The following is a 19,569-nucleotide window of genomic DNA, read 5'->3' on the forward strand; positions in this document are numbered from 1 at the left end:
CTTGTCAGATAAGGAGTTCTTTGTCATTCCGTTATGACACATGTTCTTAGAGAAAGTGAGCATGGCGATACAGAAAAACGTTCGACAGAGTTTCCAAAACCCCTCAAAGGTTAAGGAACGAGGTGTGGAACTACTCAATAGACTTGACTTCTAAAAAGTGGCCGCGGGTGTCGAGAAACAGAAAAACCTTGTGTTGGAGGTATTCTTTGCGGCTAAAACACGCAAACCTGATATCCCGTTCCATACTGTTGTGCATCAGAGAAAGGTACCTGGCTTCACGCTTTGTCTGGGTATCTACAAAGGAACCTTGACTTGCTGGTAATAGGTGGCCCTTTTGGCATCCCGAGTTCCTTGGCTGTCATTGAGCTCCTGAAGGAAAACAACCCACAAAGCTGCAGTGCTTTCAGCATAGACGTTGAAGACCTCTACTAGTCCATGCCCCACGACCACCTTATGAGGTGTGTACAGGAGTGTATTTTCGATCTAAATGGCGAGATGACCTTGAGATCTCTATACGGTGTTAGAGTCGAAGATTCTCTTGAGGTTCTATCCTTTTGTCTAAGGTCCACTTGTATTGGATGGCGAGACAAAGTTTGTATTAAAAATCCGGAGTGTGGATTGAGTCGAGGGTGGCCCCTGTACCGAGTAGTGTTTTTCTCGGAAAAGTGGATTGAGCAATGAAAAACAAGTTACTAGAGGGAATTACTGGAAGGATTTTCAAATATGTGGATGATTATCGTGTATTCATAAAAAAAGCCGATTTTAGCGAGACACTCCAAAATGTGCTAAAGATTTTCAGTGAACAAGGATTAGGACTAAAATTCATGTTCGAAACCCCCAAAGAACACCAGATTCAGTTTCTGTGACGTTAAGCAAGAGCATGTGTGTTGGTCTCAACATCCGAGGACCGCTAAGTCCTTTCTCGATTTTCGGTCCTCCCATTTAAAGCTCATAAAAAACGGTATTGCTGTATCATGTGTTCGGAATGCGCTATCAGAATTTGGCGAGCACAAAAGGAAGGAGAGTTTACCGCAGCCTGCAAAAAAGTAAAGAAGCAAAAAACTGCTCAGTGCAGTTTTTTTGCCAATGAGGCAAAAAACTGCACTGAGTGGGAAGGGAATAACAAAAAGAAGGTGGCTTCCATTCCTTATGTTGACCGCACTTCACACACGGGTTAAAGCGGATCGCGACAAGATACAGAGGGAGTGTCTTTTCTTCGGCCAAAAGTAAGCCGAGCCAGATTTGCCCCGCCGTGGAAAGGCATGTTAGTAAGGAGAGAAAACCAAATAGTCAGGGTTGCACCATAAGGCATGTCACACAGTTCTATCATGCACCGTTGGAGCAGTGTATAAGGTACCTTTCGTATGCGGGTGGGTATATACTGTGCAACCCACTCATAACTAGGCTGTACCCAGTTTTAACCGAAAAACACCGATCAACATTCGCCGGTGTCAAAAATACAAAATCGTTTAAAACCGAAAAACACTGTTTTTCTTATATATTTGAGCAAGCACTGTTTTTTTTTTTTTCAACGCAAACGTCTTGTATACTTCTCAGTTTTAACCGAAGAACACCAATAAACATCCGCCGGTGACGGAAATAAAAATCATTTAAAACAAAAAAACACGGGTTTCTAAATATGTTTTCCCTAGCAATGTTGTTGTTTTTTTCCACTGAAAAAGTTTTACGCAACTTTCCCTCGAGCACATTATATTATCCAAAAGAATGCACTTTGTTTTCTTCTGTGACCTTCGAGGACACTAGCTTTGTTCCACTCTCATCTTGCAATGCATTGCCGCGACTGTAGGTGTGAGCCAAGATTGAGTGACACCGAAGTTTTGTTCAAGCACAGGGACCAAGTGTCTAGAGAGATAGTAGAGGCGTACCAAATAAAAAAGACGAGAGCCTCCTTTGTCAGCCAACCGTCTTTGGCACTGCTAGATAATGAGGTGGCGTTTTTTGGATTTTTCAAACATTTCAGTTGATAGTGAGCGCTCGTCCCGTATGTTTCCCCTTCTTCCTCGTCTGTTTTCGCGCTGTTTCCTACGATGACTTCCCAGTGGATGGCCAAACCCTGTGTATATACGGCTCTAATGTCGCCCTTGGTGCCCCTTCACGGGGTTGGGCTAGTGTCGGGCTCTGCGGGGTCCTTTCTCCCTGTCGGTCCTTCTTGGGTCGTTCTCTTGGTGAAGCCCAGTTTCTTTTTGGTTCAGCTCCTAGTTGATTTTTGATGAAGTTTCCATTTGATTTATGGATCCAATTCTGTTATATTGAATTGGCTTTAATATCGGTTGAGTCTACCCAGGCGGCACCGATCGAGGATCTTATATTTTTCATTCTCTTAGCTTCCTCATCATAACCAAAGTCCCGCTCGGTTTTGCCGTGTAGATTAGGCCCCAGGAAGACAAGAAATGTCTCGAGCAGCTCCTCAATATTGGGTCATTCTTACAGTATGGTCCCATCTAAAACCTGGCTCCGAGGCTTTTCTTAGATTCCTGAAGGCCAAAAGTGTGTTCCAGCGATGCAAAGTGTCTGAGAGCCTTAACAAAAGATGGAGCCAAGAATTGCACGATTATGCTTGTCAATTGGTTGCGTTTGTAAACTGTGCCTGGCTTTGACAGTTGGCTTGCAGCAAAACTTTATGAAGCGAAGGTCGGTGTGGAAAAGCAGTTTTTAGGTAATTATATAAAGGAAAGACAAGGAGTCGCCATTTTGGGGGTTATAAAGTGGACCAGATTCTAAAGTTCAGCCCTCTTTTGGATTTTTTCGACGACGTGATTACCGTAAGGTTCCGAAAGAACGCCCACCCAAAATGAAGAGATAAATGGTGAAAAGCATGGGGTGGGCTATCTTTGGGGACGCCTCAGCAAAACCGCAGATCGCAGACACCGCAAATTCGCGTGTAACGATGCGATAAACAGGCGGGAATTCGCTACAAACTCCTGTGTCAGAGGAAAGGATACCGCAGGTTGTGGATGCAGCAGATTCGCGTTTCACGGTACCAAGGACCCGCGCAAATCCGCCGAGAACTTGCATCTTACGGGAATGAGTACCGCAAATCGCGGACGCAGCAGATGCAAGTTTTATGGTGCAATAAACACGCAGGAACCCGCTACGAACTTGTCTGTCACAGGAACCGATATCGCGCTTGCAGATCGCAGACAAAAAGGCAGGAATCCCCTACAAACTCGTATGTTATGGGAACAAATACCGCAGATCGCGAATGCAGCAATACCGCAGATCGCGGACAAAAACGCGGGAATCCGCTAAAAACACAATGTCACGAGAACGGATACCGCATATTGCGGACGCAACAGATTCGCATTTCACAGTGCAACATACACGTGGGAACAACTCGCTTGTTACAGAAGCCGATAACGCGTGCGCAGTTCGCAGACAAAAGGGAGTTTTCGTAGACCGCGTTTCCCCTCCGTCCGTTAAGCCCTCCGCAACGAAGAAGTCGCTACTGCGCCTGCGCGCCAATGGCCTTGACTGTAGAGTTCCGGGTATTGTAGCGGGTTGGGGAGAGCGTTGCAGGACGGTGAAAACCATCTACGAAAACTCCCTAAAGCGCGGTAGCCCGCTATAAACTCGCTTGTCAGACATGCCGGTACAGCAAATGGCGCATTTGATGCGATTCCTGTCAAACGTTGCGTGACGTCCGACGGAAATCGGAGGGCGGGCGACGTTTCGAAATTTTATGTTGCAGATATTTAGCCAGAAAAACGGGATGGGCAATCTCTCGGGGGCAGGCGTTCTCTGGGAACTTTACGATAGAAGATTTTGCTAGTGCAGTGTGAATATTATTGTTAGATAAAGCCTCGTTCGACCGATGCCCGCACCTGCGTGAAGCTTGCCTTAGTTTTGTTTCGAGGTTTGCATCATTATGCTCATTTGGACTTCGTTCTACAGCGTTTGGATGCTTTGTTTGGAAAGGCTGGCTTTGGTCAATTTGCAGCTTGCGTGTTACGATAAGGAGTGTTTCTTTAGTCCGGTCATGCACTAGGCTGTCGAGGTCAAAGGGCACGCCCCAGAGCTTACACGACTCCCAGACGGGGGCAGTATCAGGGAAGGAATGCAGTGCCCCTAGTAGCAAACCTTAGAACTACACCCATGGGAATAGCAACAACAGTGACGCCGCGCTCGGCTGGCCTAGCCGAAGGCTGCGTCAGCGTTTGGCTGGGGCTCGTGGTCTCCCGTTTCCCAAGGAGGCTCTACGTGAACAGCACAGCATGCACGGTGCATGTGTGCAGCACCTGCTCAGTACAAAGGCTGAAGTGGATCGAGCTCGCATCGTCTGACACTTCTTTCGGGAGAGATCCAGTCTGTTACGTTCCAATAACGTCACTCCGTTTAATGTGAACACAAAATGTGCTGTATGCGGCGTTTTTTATGATGAAATCATCATAAAGGAGCATCTTAAATGAGCGCCTTAAACGAGCGTCGTAAACGAGCGTCTTAAACGAGCGTCGTAAACGAGCGTCATAGCAGGTGTCATGAATGAGTGACGGCTGAGAGTGTTGCAGACGTTAAGGTTATACATGAAGTTTATATAAAATGTTTATGTTGTGGCGTGGCTCGAACCTGGGTCGGTGCTGTGAGCTACTAGCGCACCTGGTATGAATGGGTCAATGTTTTTATTTGGATGCAAATTTGCTGCTGACAGGGGCAGGTTTTAGATGAAAATAATACATAGATCAAGTAATTATAGATAAATAAATAAAACGAAATAAATAAGTAAATAATAAAAAAAATATAGGTAATAAAAATATTGAAAAGTCTTCCCCAGACAACACACAAAGTGCGGTTTGTGTAGGACACATCTCGTGCTCTCTGGTATTGGTCAGCATGATCAAGTCTGTATAATTTTGGTAACCATTTCCCTACTGCAAAGCCCAATATAACTTTTCGCTAGCTGGAATTTGGGACTGGAAATCTAACTGGAATTTTTCCTGGAAACCTGAAATCCAGATGTCCAGTAAAACTCCCATTTCCGTAATCCAGATAGAGAAAAGTTATATTGGGTTTCTGGGTTGGGTTGTGTTGGGTAAAATGCCAAGCTTTTGGGAAAACAAGCTGAACAGAGCACCCCCTATAGCTCTATCTGGTCGTTAATAAGGCAGACGGGAGGGAGGCCAGCATTTTTTTGTCTGGTATTTGCTACCAGATTTACTATCCCCTCGAGGGAAAAACAAGCTGAAGTGAATCACAGAAAAATAATTTTAAGTTCTCACAACCTCCATTGCCGGGCACAAGAGCCAATTGAGTATTAAAAAACGGCTTGAATAATGGGCACTAAATAATGTTTATAATATAATAGTGATAGTCTTTGGAAAAGCCCCTTTCTTTGCCCAATTGGTAGCGTTGCGAGTACCGTGACTTGGAACAGTTTTGTCAGACAATGGCAAAACGTCGGGCGTGAGGTTTGGCAGTCAGAGCCACCATCCATCAAATTGTGCTGTCAAGAAAGCAACCTTTTTTCTTTATTGCATATTTCGTGTCTCGATGCCAGGTGTGTTTGCACGCTCTCAGCTATGTCGTGCGGAGCATTGAACTCTGCTGGGGTCAGCGCAATACAGGGTTTCTTGACTAGCCTTCCCTGGTTGTGCCGCACAAGGCTCTTCTAGACTGCCAACGTAATAGTTATTTTATGGTACATGGTTGGTGCATTGATGCCCATACGCATTGTATGCCGCCTTCGTCCTGTTAAAGGGACACTGACAGGGTATTTATGCTTGCCGAGGTTTTTAGTTGTACATGACATATGAGAGTCTAACTACCCAGAACAGAATTTACAGCTCGAAATTCGGTTTCTTTCTTCCCGAAAACCGCCGATCAAGAACTGGCTGGTTTGAGTCGCGCTCACTCTCTTCTCTGTAGTCACGGGCCGTTTTCTAAGGTTTAGACACAACCACCAAATTTAATCGAAGTCGTGGGTGATTGAAGGCACGCACTCAATATTAAAAATAAAAAAACAGATGAAACCCATTTTTTGTGGCTTCTGAAAAACTGCAATTACATTGATTAAAAAAAAAAAAGTTGCACAGAGAACTGAAAACATTTTTTGCGTTTACTGCGTAATTCTCAACATGGCGTCGTTTTGCGTATCGTGGGACTCACGGGCTGGACTGCGATGGCGGCAGATGACAGGCATGTGGCCTCTGCTTCCGAACTGTCGTTTGCAATACCGGCAAATTTGTCTTCTATCGGAAGAGAACCCGCCCGACCACCAAGCCGATTCGCACGAAGGCGTCGCCGAGTCGTCGCCCCTTCTCGTGGTTGAAGACATCGCTCGGGCAGTTGTCCCCTATTGGGTCTCGTATAAAATGATTTGTCGAAACGACTATTTCAAACTGTGAAGTAGCTCAGTGAAAATGTGTCCGCTTTATGCACAGCGGATCCAAGTTCAATCCAAAACATAAGCAAACTTTTTTCTTTATTACATTTTTTTATATTTACACTTTCTGTTTTTTACAATTATCACTGAAAATAACGAACAAATGTTGTGGACGAAATGTTGCTGAACTAATTGGTATGGGACTCCCTTTTTGACACTTGTGAACTCAATGTAGTCACTTTCCACAAACTGCATGGAGCATATTAAATGGGTAGCGTCCGCTTTCCAAGGTGCCTGTAACTGTTTTGCTGGAATTGCAGCCAGCCATTGGTTCCGATCCCGATGATATTTCGGAAACTTATGCAGACTCTGCCGCACAATGCCACTTTTGGATGCAGAACCTCTGAGGCAGCTCATCACGCAACATCTTTGGGGGCATCCTTTTCGGAGCCGATCACGGGCATTCACCACAAACACTCACTACTCATTTCCAACTCTCCAATGTACAAAACAACTCATCTTGAAGCGCAGAACAGCGAGCGGAACAAACATAACTGCAAAGCAATCGCACGGCAAAGGATATTCGCAATGCTGTAATGTCGTCTGCTGCGCGCAATAGTAATAAAATAAAAAAAAACGGAAAGGAAAGGTGCGGTAGGGTGTAACCACGTGATTTCCGGCGCTCTCTCCTCCTCTATATTTCTTTGACCTCCGTGCGCAGGTTTCGGTTTCTAGCAGTTGCGTCTTTCGTCTTTACTGAAATATATATGTGACTCTGTAGCAAAATGTAAATTGGGTAGTCTTCTGGACACCACACTAAATCGCCTGGCAAAAAATTAAAAAAAAATTTTGTGGAGTGTCTGTGTCCCTTTAAGCTGACGGTGCAGTGGAAGCTACATGCCTGTTCGACCAGTCGTATGTCTATCTCACTTCACATGATCACGCTCCCACCCACACCCATGCGCCGAGAACCGGGTCAAGTGATAGAAGGGAGGCCGATGATTGGTCCAGTGAGCGTTTAGCTCCCATTGCACTGTCAGCCTATGGGGTAAGCGGAGTATAGCGAGGCAGTGGCATACCAGGGGGAGGTTTATGGGGCTTCAGCATCCCCCCCCCCCCCCCCCCCCTTTGAAGTCCAGCCGGCCCTATAATATACACATGCTTTCGATGCCTTCTCCCCCCCATTCCGCACTCATTCCGCACCCCAAGTCATTGACATCTCTGCCACCTCAGCCCCCCCCATGCAAAGTGAGGTGGTGTCTGTCAGAATGCCAGTTTCTTCACGCGCATGGGCGCGAGACAGAGTTGAAGTCTGCTCTCGGGTCTTGTGTGCTGGAGCGATGCTTGCATCATAATGAGTGTTTCGAATGACTTGGTACGAGATGTCACGTGATCTTCTATGCAACGACGGGTGGGATTGGGGCGTCCTGACGGGCCACCGTTGGGGCGGGCGTGTGCCAGGCGTCAGTGTCATCTGCACCGCACTCTTCATCACGTTTGGTGTCTACGACATTTGACGACGTCTGCAGAACTGCGGCATCAGTCTGCGCACGTATCTGAACGAAACTCCGAGAGACAATAATCACGAACGGTAAATGACGACGGCAGTTATGGTGCGAGAGAGGGTGGGCAGGTGCGTCATGCCAATTATGTGGACACTGCTGAGCGTCGAGAGGACACGTTGCTGACGTCACCCATTGCGCTTGCCCCGAGAAGTAAAAACAGACAAAAAGGTGCAATGGTGATGAGGTTTAGCTCAATGTTGGCTATGCCAATGCCGCAGCCTCGACTGTGCTGTTAATTGCACCTCAATTCGCCCGCTGGAGTCAGCCGATTTCGGCAACTTGGCACGTTTAAAAGTTTGCCGGACCGTTTTAGAAACACTTAGACAGAACTAGGTCGTAATATTTGACATGTGGTCTTCCTAGGTGATGCTGAAGAGGACTGCATTGTTTTTTTAAAAACAAAAATGAAGTGCCTTTCACGAAAGCATGCTGGGCCAGTTGGTTGTACAGTCTGGGACAAAAGTTCGCGGACCACGAAAGTGGTGGCCGATGGCTCAGCGCCTGCTATCTAGGCCGGCACTTGGTGCATGCGTGTCCTTCCATACTCATAGGGGTGCCGAGTTTTTTGTTTCCGGCTGCCGCGCTGCAATTCCCGATAACTTGTTCCGTGGTGCCACTTCCGAAGTATTTCCTCAACCGCGCCAAGCTGCACCAGCGGTCGTTCTAAGAAGCCGCACTGGCCGGCTGGCCTGGCTGGCCGCGCCCTTGAATCACCGGAAGAGGAGTATTTATGTTTGTATTTTTCTTTTTATGTGAAAAAAAATTCACAGTTCAACTCTCAGCAGAATTGTTTACCACGGTGTGATGCATGACAATTCTGTTCTTATCGCGTCTGAAAAGTGCCGGCAACGGAAAAGAATAGTTGCGGTCTGAGTTGGGCGCGCCACCGTGCATGCGAGATTTGTGAATCCGCCTCCTCCCGCTGATTCATGGGTGTGGCCATCCAAGCCAGCCGGCCAGCGCGTCTTAATCCTTAGCGCGAACCTCTGGCACAGCCTGGCGCGGAATACGGAAGCTTTTGAAGTGTCGCCACACAGCAAGTTATCGAGAATTGCAGCACGGCTTCAGAAACAAAAGAATCAGCATCCCTGCGACTAAGGAAGGACGCGGATGTGCCAAGTGTTGGTATCGACAGCAGGCGCCATGCCATCGGGGTGCAGCAGTGCTTATCAGCCTCAAGCGCTGGACGGATTTTATAAACAAGTACCGCCAAGCTGGTGCATACCGGGATGCACTTGAGCCGAAAATGGCAGAGCGTCACCGCCAATCTAGTTTGTCTAGGCGGCGCAGCGCTGGCATTTACCAATAGGAGTGTGCGTGTCTAAATGTGGATGTGCCATGAGCCTAAAATGGTGGCACGTCGCCGACATCCATTAGGAGCACCCACGGCACAATCAAACAATGGCGGCACTTGAATAAGTCAGGATGTCCAGTGCTTTATATTGGCCGTTGCTCCCGTGATCCGGGAACCTTTGTACCCGATTGTACATTCTTGTGCCCGATTGTACATTGTACATCAAGTGAAATGCCAAAGGGCAGGGACAGAAGAAAATGGATGCTCGCAGGACACGGCATACTTGCAACTGAATTTTTATTGTGATAACGCACAAGCGAAACAACAAGAAACATAAAATATATGCGCCCAAAAATAGTAAAGATAAAAAACATTTCATGCGAGCTGACGAAAGAAGGGCATCGAACTCGCAATGAATCATTTGGGCACGGCCATTTTTACTCTTTGTTCGGCGCTGCTGTTGCGAAAATGCAGCTTCTATTGTCGCATGTTTCGTGATTCATGGTTGTGTTTGGAAAGGGCAGCTGAATCCAGTTGGACTGTCTGTACGCTGCCTAGCTTGCACCGAGCGGTGGCTAAGTTGACGGCCACTTAACATGTGCACTGCTACAGCTCATTGCCAGTTCTCAGTGCCAGACAGTTAATCCCACTTCCATTTATTAGATTACTCTTGACACCTTTCCAAACATCTTTCTCGAAACTGTCTGTCTAAAAACAATCATGAGCCATTCCACTTTGTGAAGGTGGACGACCAGCGAAGCTGTTTAGCACGCAACACAGAACCGCCCGGAGGAGCCGAAGGAAACTATACACGTGCAACGGGATCGCCACCCTAGGAGAGTGGAAGGAAAGGAAACCACTTAGAATGGATGCTTGGGCGACTTGGATATTCATATTGTAGGAGAAGCGCTAAAGTAGATTCACTCACCCTCACACTCACACTCACACAAGAAAAACACCAGTCACGCAAGCGCTTGGAACGACGACAAAGAGAGGGCAGTGCGAGCGTGGACATGGCCGACGCCAGTCGCACAGCGGCAAATATTTTAGAAGCCTTTATTATCTACCTGATAGTGTACTGATCTTGAAAATGGTGCCCATTAATAGCTAATCTACTGAATAGACCTATTGCTAAATTACCCAAGCGTCAAGGAAAGTGCAGGGAATGGTGTTTCACGCGTTGCACGTGCCGGCGTCTACAGCAGTAACTGTTCTAAAGCAAAAGCCTAAAGCAAATGGCATCTTGCATGCATGTTTGTCTATGCTTTATTTTGGTTATTTACTTGGAATCTTTTATACGGGGAAGCGCTTGAGGCGGTGCGAGCGTAGTGTGTTTGGTCATGCACACGAAGAATTCACGGAACCCTAGGCATAAACAGCTTCGCCGTAAAAGACTGGTGAAGCAGTGATGAGCCACATTTCGGCATTTGGCATGCATACAGTAACTGACGTCAGACATTGCCTGCTGCAACTGCATGCTCTGTCGGCAGAAAAAAATTCTACGAGCAATGCATTCCATATTAATCTCGTTTCCATCTATTGTAAGGTGTAAACTGATTGTCTGAACCGAAATTTCGAGCTCACAAAACAGGGCTGGAGCGATAGTTCGGTTCAGATAATCGTTCAACGCTTCTGCGGCCTTATTTTGCGAATTTGGATCTTGCCAAATAATGCCGCAAAAACATTGAATGGGACGCTACCAACTCCAAAACCTTACTCCTACATCGATATCTCAAACAGATAGCCGTGCTTTTTGAAAAAGAAGGGCGTGATCAAGCGAGGTTTTTGACATCGTTGTCTTCCGGAAGAATTTGAGAATGAGGCGAAGCGGCCTCGCTTCTCTCCTCCTCGCTTCGGTTCACCGGCTACGTTCATTGGCTACACGGGACATAGTGAGGACAGGGAATGAGAATCATGGCGTGACTTGTCTCGTCAACCTCATTGGCTTCGTCAACCGTGTCCAATGGCGCACTTCTTTTCCGAAAATATGGCGATCCGTTAAAGCAATGGTTCTCAAATGGGGGTCTGCGGACCCTTTGGGGTCCGCAAAGGGATTCTAGGGGTCCACAAAGCCCAGCCTTATCAGTCAAGCCCGGCAATAAAAGTTGTCTTTTCTTAGATTTAGAAAAAAAATTCCAATTTTTGGATGAGTTTTTTTCGTGTATATTTTAACAAAAGAAGTTTACTTCACAATAGCACTTAGAGCCATTTATCAAATCACTATCATAGTTAACCTATTCTTTCCCTCATCACGATTGCGGGGTCTTCCATCATCTCCGCCAATCCACAAGGGGTCCAAAAACACCAGTGGTTGAGAACCACTGCGTTAGAGATATTGCTGTATGAGTGATGTTTTTCTGTTTTGCAGCGTGTCGTCTATTTGTCCAGCCTTGTTTTGTGAGCTCGAAATTTCTGTTCAGTATCCCTTTAAGACTTTACCAAACACCTGCTTTGAAACCATCTGTCTAAAAAGACGGACGTAGTAGTGACGAGACTTCTGGGTGTTTGACGTGTATGCAGTATCTGACGTCAAGTGTTACCCGCTGCAGCTGCATGCTGTTTCACGAAACTCGCATTTCAGTCAGTAGAAAAAGAAATTGCACAAACAATACATTTAACCGCATCCGAGCCATGCTGTCAAGCCACGTAGCTGAGTAACATTGTTTGAAAATGCGTGATGTTTCTACCGGCAACAGTTTGCAGAGTTTGCTTCTGCGACTTTTAACTGCATTAAGGCAAAGGGTTAAACGAAATTTGTTGGCAGCAGTTCATTTCTCTTTTAGTCGCCCGTGAGCCACATACTCTGCTTTCGCTCAACCTTTTTGTTCCTTTTGCGGAAATATTTTTAGACTTCAGTAACCTTTGAGCTTGGAGAGGGGGAGTTTGCAACAACCCCCATTGTGAAGCCCTGTATTGTCTGTTGCAACGTGAGATCTGCAAGACAAGCTCTGCCTCCAGCGTGCGTTCGTCGCCTTCCGTCGCGTTTGGCCCCTTCTCCGCAGTTCTAAGAAAAATATGTCTTTGCAAAACTGAGCAGGTGTCAATAAATGCAAACCATCAAAACCGAGATGTGAGATGAAAATTTCCAAACGTATGTCCGAACGAGGTGAAGTGGGAAAGTGGGAGAGAGTCACCCGTTTGTTTTATTTTATATGCACCATGCCAATGGGGCCTCAAAAGCACTGTTCCAGGGCAGACCTGTAACGTTACGAAAGAATATTGTCTCTGCATAAAAATTTCTTTAAAATTTGAGAAAAATAATTTTTTCTGATGTCGACTAGTTTCTGCGATAGCAGGGAGAGTGTAGTGTTACTAGAGGAAAGGGTCTCGGTTTACAGGTCTCTATAAAGTAGGAAAAGATGATTTTGCAATATGTTGACTAGTTTTTGTGACAGCAGGATTCAATCCTTGATTCTTGTTAGGAAAAAAGTTATATAGGTACTTGGTCTATAAAGACACTGGGGACTTTCTAGAGCTGTCGCACCATGCAGGAACACAAGTCTGAATATCAAAGGGACTGTTTTTGGTTATTCGAGAAGTTTCCTTGCAACGAGTGTGACAAAACAGCATAATTATCCTTCTTTTTTTCTTTTTAATGTGAAAACATTAACTGTACCATGGAGCGAACCAGCATCATTAGCTTTTAAGTCGCGCCAAACGGCACCTTCTTCTGTGCCAATGTCGTCTGTAGCAGAAATCTGATGAATAGGCTCCCATTGGCTAGCGCGTCTCATCAAGGAATGGGGCTCCCATTGGCTCTTGTGCAGCGTAGTTCCAAAAAAATGCGACCTGAGAAGCTTCCTTTGGGACGGCGCATCGCACGCAGCGGCCCAGCCGCCGGTATGAGGGAGCGGTGGCCGCAGAGTTGGCAGAGCCCGCCCGGGCAAACTCCGGAGAGGTTTCACGGCCGAGCTCAGCGCAATGTGGCCACTTCACGAGAGCGCGCGCTCGGCCGTCGGCAGGCGAAGCGAAACGTGGCCGTCCAGTCTACTACGCTGCAGACGAACTAAGAGAGCAGAAGAACGACATTCATGCTTTTGCATTCACAACTCATAAGAAGTGCTTAGGTGTCCTTGGACTTTTTTTTTTTTAGCTTTTCTTAAATACTTGTTGCAAATAAGCAGTGCACCCGAGGAGCAACTATGCAAAGACGTAAAGAAGTTACCCGATGCAGTGAGTTAATTTTCTGAGAGTTCATAGTAAAGAGTCCACAACCAAAACGGGAAATGTGGCTTCAGTTGGGTTTTGGATCCGTTCAGTTTGCTCTATCTTGGACTTTTTTTTCTCCTTCCTTTCAATGGTTCCAGGAACAACCAACTATCTTGTTACAATAATGAAACAAGCATCATTAATTCATAACAGAGGCACGTCTCGTTCAGAAATGGTCAATTTCAGTCATACTTGGAGCTGTGTGTGGAAACACAAGGAATGTGCCTTTAGGGTTGAATGATTCAACATGACACTCAGAGGCCAAGTTTCCCAGGCAGTGTGGCTCCTTAGACCATATTTTTTGTTGGCGACTGACTCCTGGGTCGCTCTCAAAGCCATTCATGACTAATGTCATGGGCTTTTTTTTTTTTTTTTTTTTTTTTTTTTTTTAAGGACCATTGACAACTTTAACATTGCTACATTTATATTGTCTCAAATATTTTAGGAACCCTCCCGAAACATTTTATTGGCAAAAATGTTTTAGAGTGCTAAAGAGCCAGATAAAAAATATGCGTCCTCCCCAAACCGGGCCTTCCTTCTCTTTTTATAAAAAGCGATAACATAGTAGGCAAAGGCATTTAAAAAAAAAAAAAAATGTAGGGGTGTCACAGGTTGCGTGTTTTTAACAATCTACAATTATACTTTTTAAATATGTTTTTCTACGACGATTGCAAATGCACTGCTGACTTCGAGATATAAAGAATCTGAGCCCGGTGGTGTTTGTGACAAAGCATCGGCTGTCTCCTGGTTTTGTTTTTTTTGTTTGTCTTTTTTAACCCTCAGCAATGCAGTACCTGGCAGCTGCACTAAGGGCATTGAGAGCTGTGGGGATAACTAAAAAAATCAGCAAAAGCTTGAACAAAAAATATTTTTTTGGTGTTGATTAATTTTTTGGATTTTGAGAGAGCAGTTGTCTAGTGATCGAGAAGCTTGGGTTATCTCTCGTATCGCTTGCCGAAGTCTGCAACACGTCGTCTTCCTCATAGCCTCTTTAAAAGGAGCTTTAGACCCACCAAGCAGAAAATCTCACAAAGAAGAAACTCGAAACTGAAAAGCGACGCGTCATCTGCACGCAGAGTAAGGATACGTTTTGGCAGGCGTGCGCAGCCGTGACGTAGAGACGGTGTGAAGGTTGAACAACACTCCCGGTTTCACGTCATCCGAGAAGCTAAGGAGTGCACCATTTCACCTTCTACCGTCAAATACCACGGAAGCACCCTCTTCGCCCAAGTGCCCACTATTAACCTTTCCCAAATCTAAGAATGCCGCAGATAATGTGTTAAATGCCCCCATTTGACTGAACAAGCGCCAGTGTCTAGATTACTCCAGTTTTCTGCAAAAGTTGGTTGAGCACTCTCCCCGGCATTTTACAGTACGTCATTGATCAGGGCGCAGGTTCTGGCCTTTGAAAATTATTATTTCATGTCGCAGATGTGCTGCTCCCAAGCTCAGCATTTTTATTGTGATGCCCAGAGACGTTTTCCAGCGATTTGCGACAATACAAAAGAAGTATTGACGTCGGGTTCTGTCAGGTTGAAGAGAGCTTATCTATTGTTGTGGTTGTTTTTTGCACAACGGTTGCTAACTTTTTTCTCCTTTGTTAAGCCTACGAGCTGAAGTGTCCTTTGTTAATCACTCGAGCTCATAGAAACTCAGATTTTTTCAAAATTGCGGACGATACTAGGAATTACTTATTGTATTGGAAACCGCTTATTGATGTATAAAAATAATTGTAAAGGGTCGATCGCGCAAGTGTTACCCCCCACACATGGGTTGGAATAACACAGTTAGTGCTGGTCGCTCAGTAATTTCGTCTTTTAAAATGTTTGAGAGAAATAAAAATATTTGGTTTCTGAAAAATATAAAACGCGGAAAATGTGGGAACTGTAAAGTATGCAAGTACACATATTGCGGTTTGACTAGTTAAACAATAACGCCAGCATAAAAAAAAAAAGTGTTACGCTTTAAATGATTGGACAGTTTCCATAACCTTCCAGGATGGTTTCCAAACCCTACTGCGCAGGAAAAGGGCATATGTTTGAAGCTCACGTCATCATGGAAACAGGTCGTGGGTTCGGACCGCAACCTAAATGCGCACCTCTTTTTCCACTATCTTTTATATATTTGTGCAGAAACGCGATTGAGGCAAGACTATCAAAGCAGGGAAGTGGTCATTAGAGTATGTTATGGCATCATTGCGAGTTTTCTCATAGTTAGTCAGTCCATGGTGTACAGGTCTCTCCCACGTTTAATTATAGTGAGGCTGCAGGTCTCCTATGAATGCATGTTTTTTTTTTTAAATAAATAAGTTGCCTACGTGTTTACTTGCGCCAAAGTGTAATGAAGTTACTAATACTATGGTGCCTTGAAGACATCTCTGACTGGCGTGTTTAGCGTCCCATTCCACCCATGCATAGAAAATGGTCCCCAAGTACCATCAAATGTCGTCCGAAAAGCTGGAGTGTCACGCTGTGGGATGTCGTAATCTTGGCAGTCGTAGAAGTTCCTGCAGAAGGCTCGAAACACACCTAAGCACTTCTTACGAGTTGTGAATGAAAAAGCATGAATGTCGTTGTTCGCGTCGCGTTCGCATTTGATCCTCTCGGCGCCGCGGCCTCTAGCAGAAACGGCCGAGGCGCCAGAGGATCAGTGGGTGCCTCGGCCGTTTCTGCTCCGGTGGGGGCACGCAGCGCCATAGGGTGGTGCCAAATGAAACTGACGCGTAGCGGCTTCATATCATTGCCGTTTTGCGTGGCTTTCTGCGTGGTTTTAAAGCTGGGATGCCTCAGATCGCGGCTTCGGGAATTTATCTGCCGTGTGCTTAATGCTTTCACATTAAAAAGCACGAGTGTCGTCGCGGCGTCCCAACTCCCAGCTGCCAAAGCTACCGCGGACTGTGGAGCTGGAGGGCGACACCGCTAAGATCGCGGCCAGGAACAGCGTGACACCTTGTATGCCGTCATTAAGCGGAAATCGAGGGACCGCTTTTTTTTCTGGACCTGGTAAACACAGCAGTGGGGGACGCATTCCAGGCACCTTACTAACAGTAGGGCCAAGTTCTGTAGCCGCCTCGGTGACTCTGCCGAGGCAAAGCGCTGGCCTAGGAATTCCCCATGTGGCGGGTTCGAATCCCGACCGAGGTGTCCGCAATCTGACGGAGGCTCGTTGCGGAGAAGGGACCGTGTAAACGAGATTTCAGTTGCACGTCAAAAGATCCCCAGGCGGTCCAAATTGATCCTCAGTTCTCCGCCGGGGCATGCCAGATGCCCTTTGCTGGTTTGACGCATAAAACCTCCAAGTTTGACTTTGAGCCAAGCTCTTGCGAGTGTGTCCGAGCACACATGCTCGCAGAAAGTTGCCAAGTTGCATTCCATTCACTTTCTAGATATTCCAGAACATTGAGGCGCGCCACGGTTGCTGACCACCAGCTCGGGTGCCAATGCACAAAAGGTTGTTGGCACTGTTCTGCTTTGATGCAACACTCCTTTTGAGGCAGTGCCAAAATGTGACACTGTGAAAGTGCAGTTTTGTCAACGATTTTTAAAGGCAACCGTAATGAAGCTAAGGTACGGGTTACTTTTTTTAAAGTAGAATTTTCAATGGAGGCTAACAGAAAGTATGGCCGTCGGTCAAAATTCAAACCTTCACCCAACCTGACCCAGTGGCCTAGTGCTTTGCTAGTTCTGCAATGACCATTTTCACTCTTTCTGCAATATGCAGTGTATGTAAGCTAGTTGCTCATAAAGGATATTAAATTAACAAAAAGTTAGGGTGCAAACTAGCTGGTGATGATTGAACATAATTGAAGACAAAACCCAGAGACTGGGGAAAAACAACACAACGCACAAAATTGAAAAAAAAACAAAAAAACTGTGTGTTTTGTCATCTTTCGTTTTGGAACATATGAAACAACCAATGCAAAAAAAAAACTGCGAGCACATGTGTAGACATGATGTCAGCATTACGCACAATGCAGACGCTCGTCTCTTACAAATGAACAGTCTCGCCGTAGGTCTGCTTCGGAATGACATAGTTGCCTTTTTGTGCCATTATCGCTCGCTTGTAACAGCTTGTGGAACAATTCTGTGATAGTCCCCTTCCAGATTTAACAGGTATTACACGGCCACACTTCGTGTAAGTTCCAATCTGCATGTGTGATGACTGCCGGCTGTGTCGAGGCATACATTGAAGGGCTGCAGGAGGCCCTTCGACTTCGAGCACATTTAACCCATTGACGGTCGTCGTTGTACATGTGCAGCGGTGATTGCACATTTGAAAGTGCCCGCCTAAACACGAAATTTTGCATACCGCGGGAGGTGTTAGTATTTGTTATGTCTTTGGTGAACTATAATGTTGTAGTCATACATTTTTTCGCACTGCTAGGATATTTATAGCTTTAAAATTATACGCCTTGCGCATGTAATGCTCACTTCGCATACCAACTGCTCTGGCGTTAGTGCCAAGGGGAGCACTCGCTCTTCCAATTCAGGCTTCCAACGCTTTTCGCAATTAAATTTAGAGAATGCGAGCTCATCATCCGATGTAGAATTTCTGTAAAGTACCTCCGGTTAGCAATCTGAAGCCGCTGGAATGTTGCGGAAGTGAATGCGCCAAAAAAAACAGAATGAAAGAAAGGTGACAACTTTTCGCCTTCAATATTTAACGTGTTGGTTCTAAACCAAAACAGCTTGTAAGCACCGTACATGCTCAAAGCTGCGCATTGACCCTTTTTTGTATTATTCCTTTCCGAACAAAACCGGACTACTGGGAAACCTCTTGGGGAAAAATACTTGACCTTCAAAGGGTTTACAATCACGAAGTGTTCTAGCTCCTCCGTCGGTCGGCGACGGAGCGTGGCAGTGAAGCACGGCCTCTGCCGCTCGCCGTTGCAGGCTGTCACGCAGCGCCAGCGAATCTCCCGAGGCCACCGGCGGGTCGCAGTCGGGGCTCGCCGAGCTGGCGCCTTTCTCCAGGTTTGCGGAGAAGAAGCGCCAGCATGCGGAGAAGAGGACCAAGACTCTGCGCAACATCATGCGCAGGGCCAACACAGTGAAAGGTACGACACAGAGGAACGGATGCATACCAGTGAACCCTTTGAACTGGATAGTGGCTCACGCTACTGGGCCGGTGTCCTCTCTGCAGCACCACCTCACGAGTGCTGCGTCAGCATTCGTCGGATACTCGTGTCCAATCCGTGCCTTTCGTTCACCTGTTTTTTTTGGTGACTGAAAATTCAGCATTAAGACCTTGCCATCTAGATGTTGGTCATGCACGATTTTGTCTGCATCCAACTAGTGCGGCAACTGAATCTATGCCATAGCGTAATCCAGACTGCCTAAAGCAGCCAAAGGTGTTTTTAAAAGGCGTGCGTCTCTCCTTGTTTTTTTTTTTTATGGAAGGACGATTCAATTATTTTGGGGGGATCAGTCGAGGGGGACATTGTGACAGCCGATAGTGGAAGAGCAGGTGCTTTCTGCTGCTTAGAAGTTCTGTTGGCCTGCCACTTTTTTTTTTGTGACAGCAGTATGTAATTGCCTCATAGAAATTTTTTAAATAGTAATCGCTTTGTAGTATATAAATATTTTGTATATTTTAATTTTCTAATAGATGCCTAAAAGAATCCTGACAGAAAAAAAAAAAATTAAAATTGGTGAACCAGTCTGGCAATTTTGCATTTTTTTCTGAATCTTTGATTTGGCAAAAGTGTGGCCTATCCCTAGGATGCGATGTACGGGTCAAAAAATTGTCTGAGAGAAGTGGCGTTTTTCCAGCTATCTGAAGCCCCCCAACTGCACATGCTGCGAGGCATACGTGCCTCGCAGCATGTGCAACCTTTGGGAAGTATGTCTGCCCTTCAACTGTCCTTTGACGGTAGTATTTTGGTCTGCCCTTCTACTACTACGTCTGCAGCTGTCCTTCATAGAGAGCACACATTGAGGCGTTCTTAGCGACGTAGAACTAACCTCTCCCAGGAGCTTGAAGCTTCATCGTTTTTTACACGTGCAGTTATAAGCGAGTTGACTAACCGAGGCAAGAGTATCGCTGAGAATCTACCCCTCTTTGCAAGAGCAGTCGATCCGAAATATTGATATCCGTTTGTTGCTCCCGACAGCTGGCATGCCTCCCTCCTTACTCATTCCCCCGACACCTCCTCCAGCTGCTCT

The 19,569-nt window shown here is 46.1% G+C and overlaps 1 protein-coding gene across 4 annotated transcripts in view; it reads left to right on the plus strand.

The window, feature by feature from the left end:
• The window catches only part of LOC8053015 (rab5 GDP/GTP exchange factor), a 50,917-nt gene that overhangs the window by 13,684 nt on the left and 17,664 nt on the right, over window positions 1-19,569 (plus strand). For all 4 annotated transcript variants that reach the window (XM_029970309.4, XM_029970310.4, XM_029970308.4 and 1 more), the window contains exon 3: window positions 18,298-18,461. In XM_029970309.4, the coding sequence (XP_029826169.2) occupies window positions 18,298-18,461 (164 nt within the window). The remainder of the gene's footprint in view (window positions 1-18,297; window positions 18,462-19,569) is intronic.

Source organism: Ixodes scapularis, unplaced genomic scaffold (assembly GCF_016920785.2).
Source record: "Ixodes scapularis isolate PalLabHiFi unplaced genomic scaffold, ASM1692078v2 PGA_scaffold1__304_contigs__length_218370807, whole genome shotgun sequence".
Lineage (NCBI taxonomy): Eukaryota > Metazoa > Arthropoda > Arachnida > Ixodida > Ixodidae > Ixodes > Ixodes scapularis.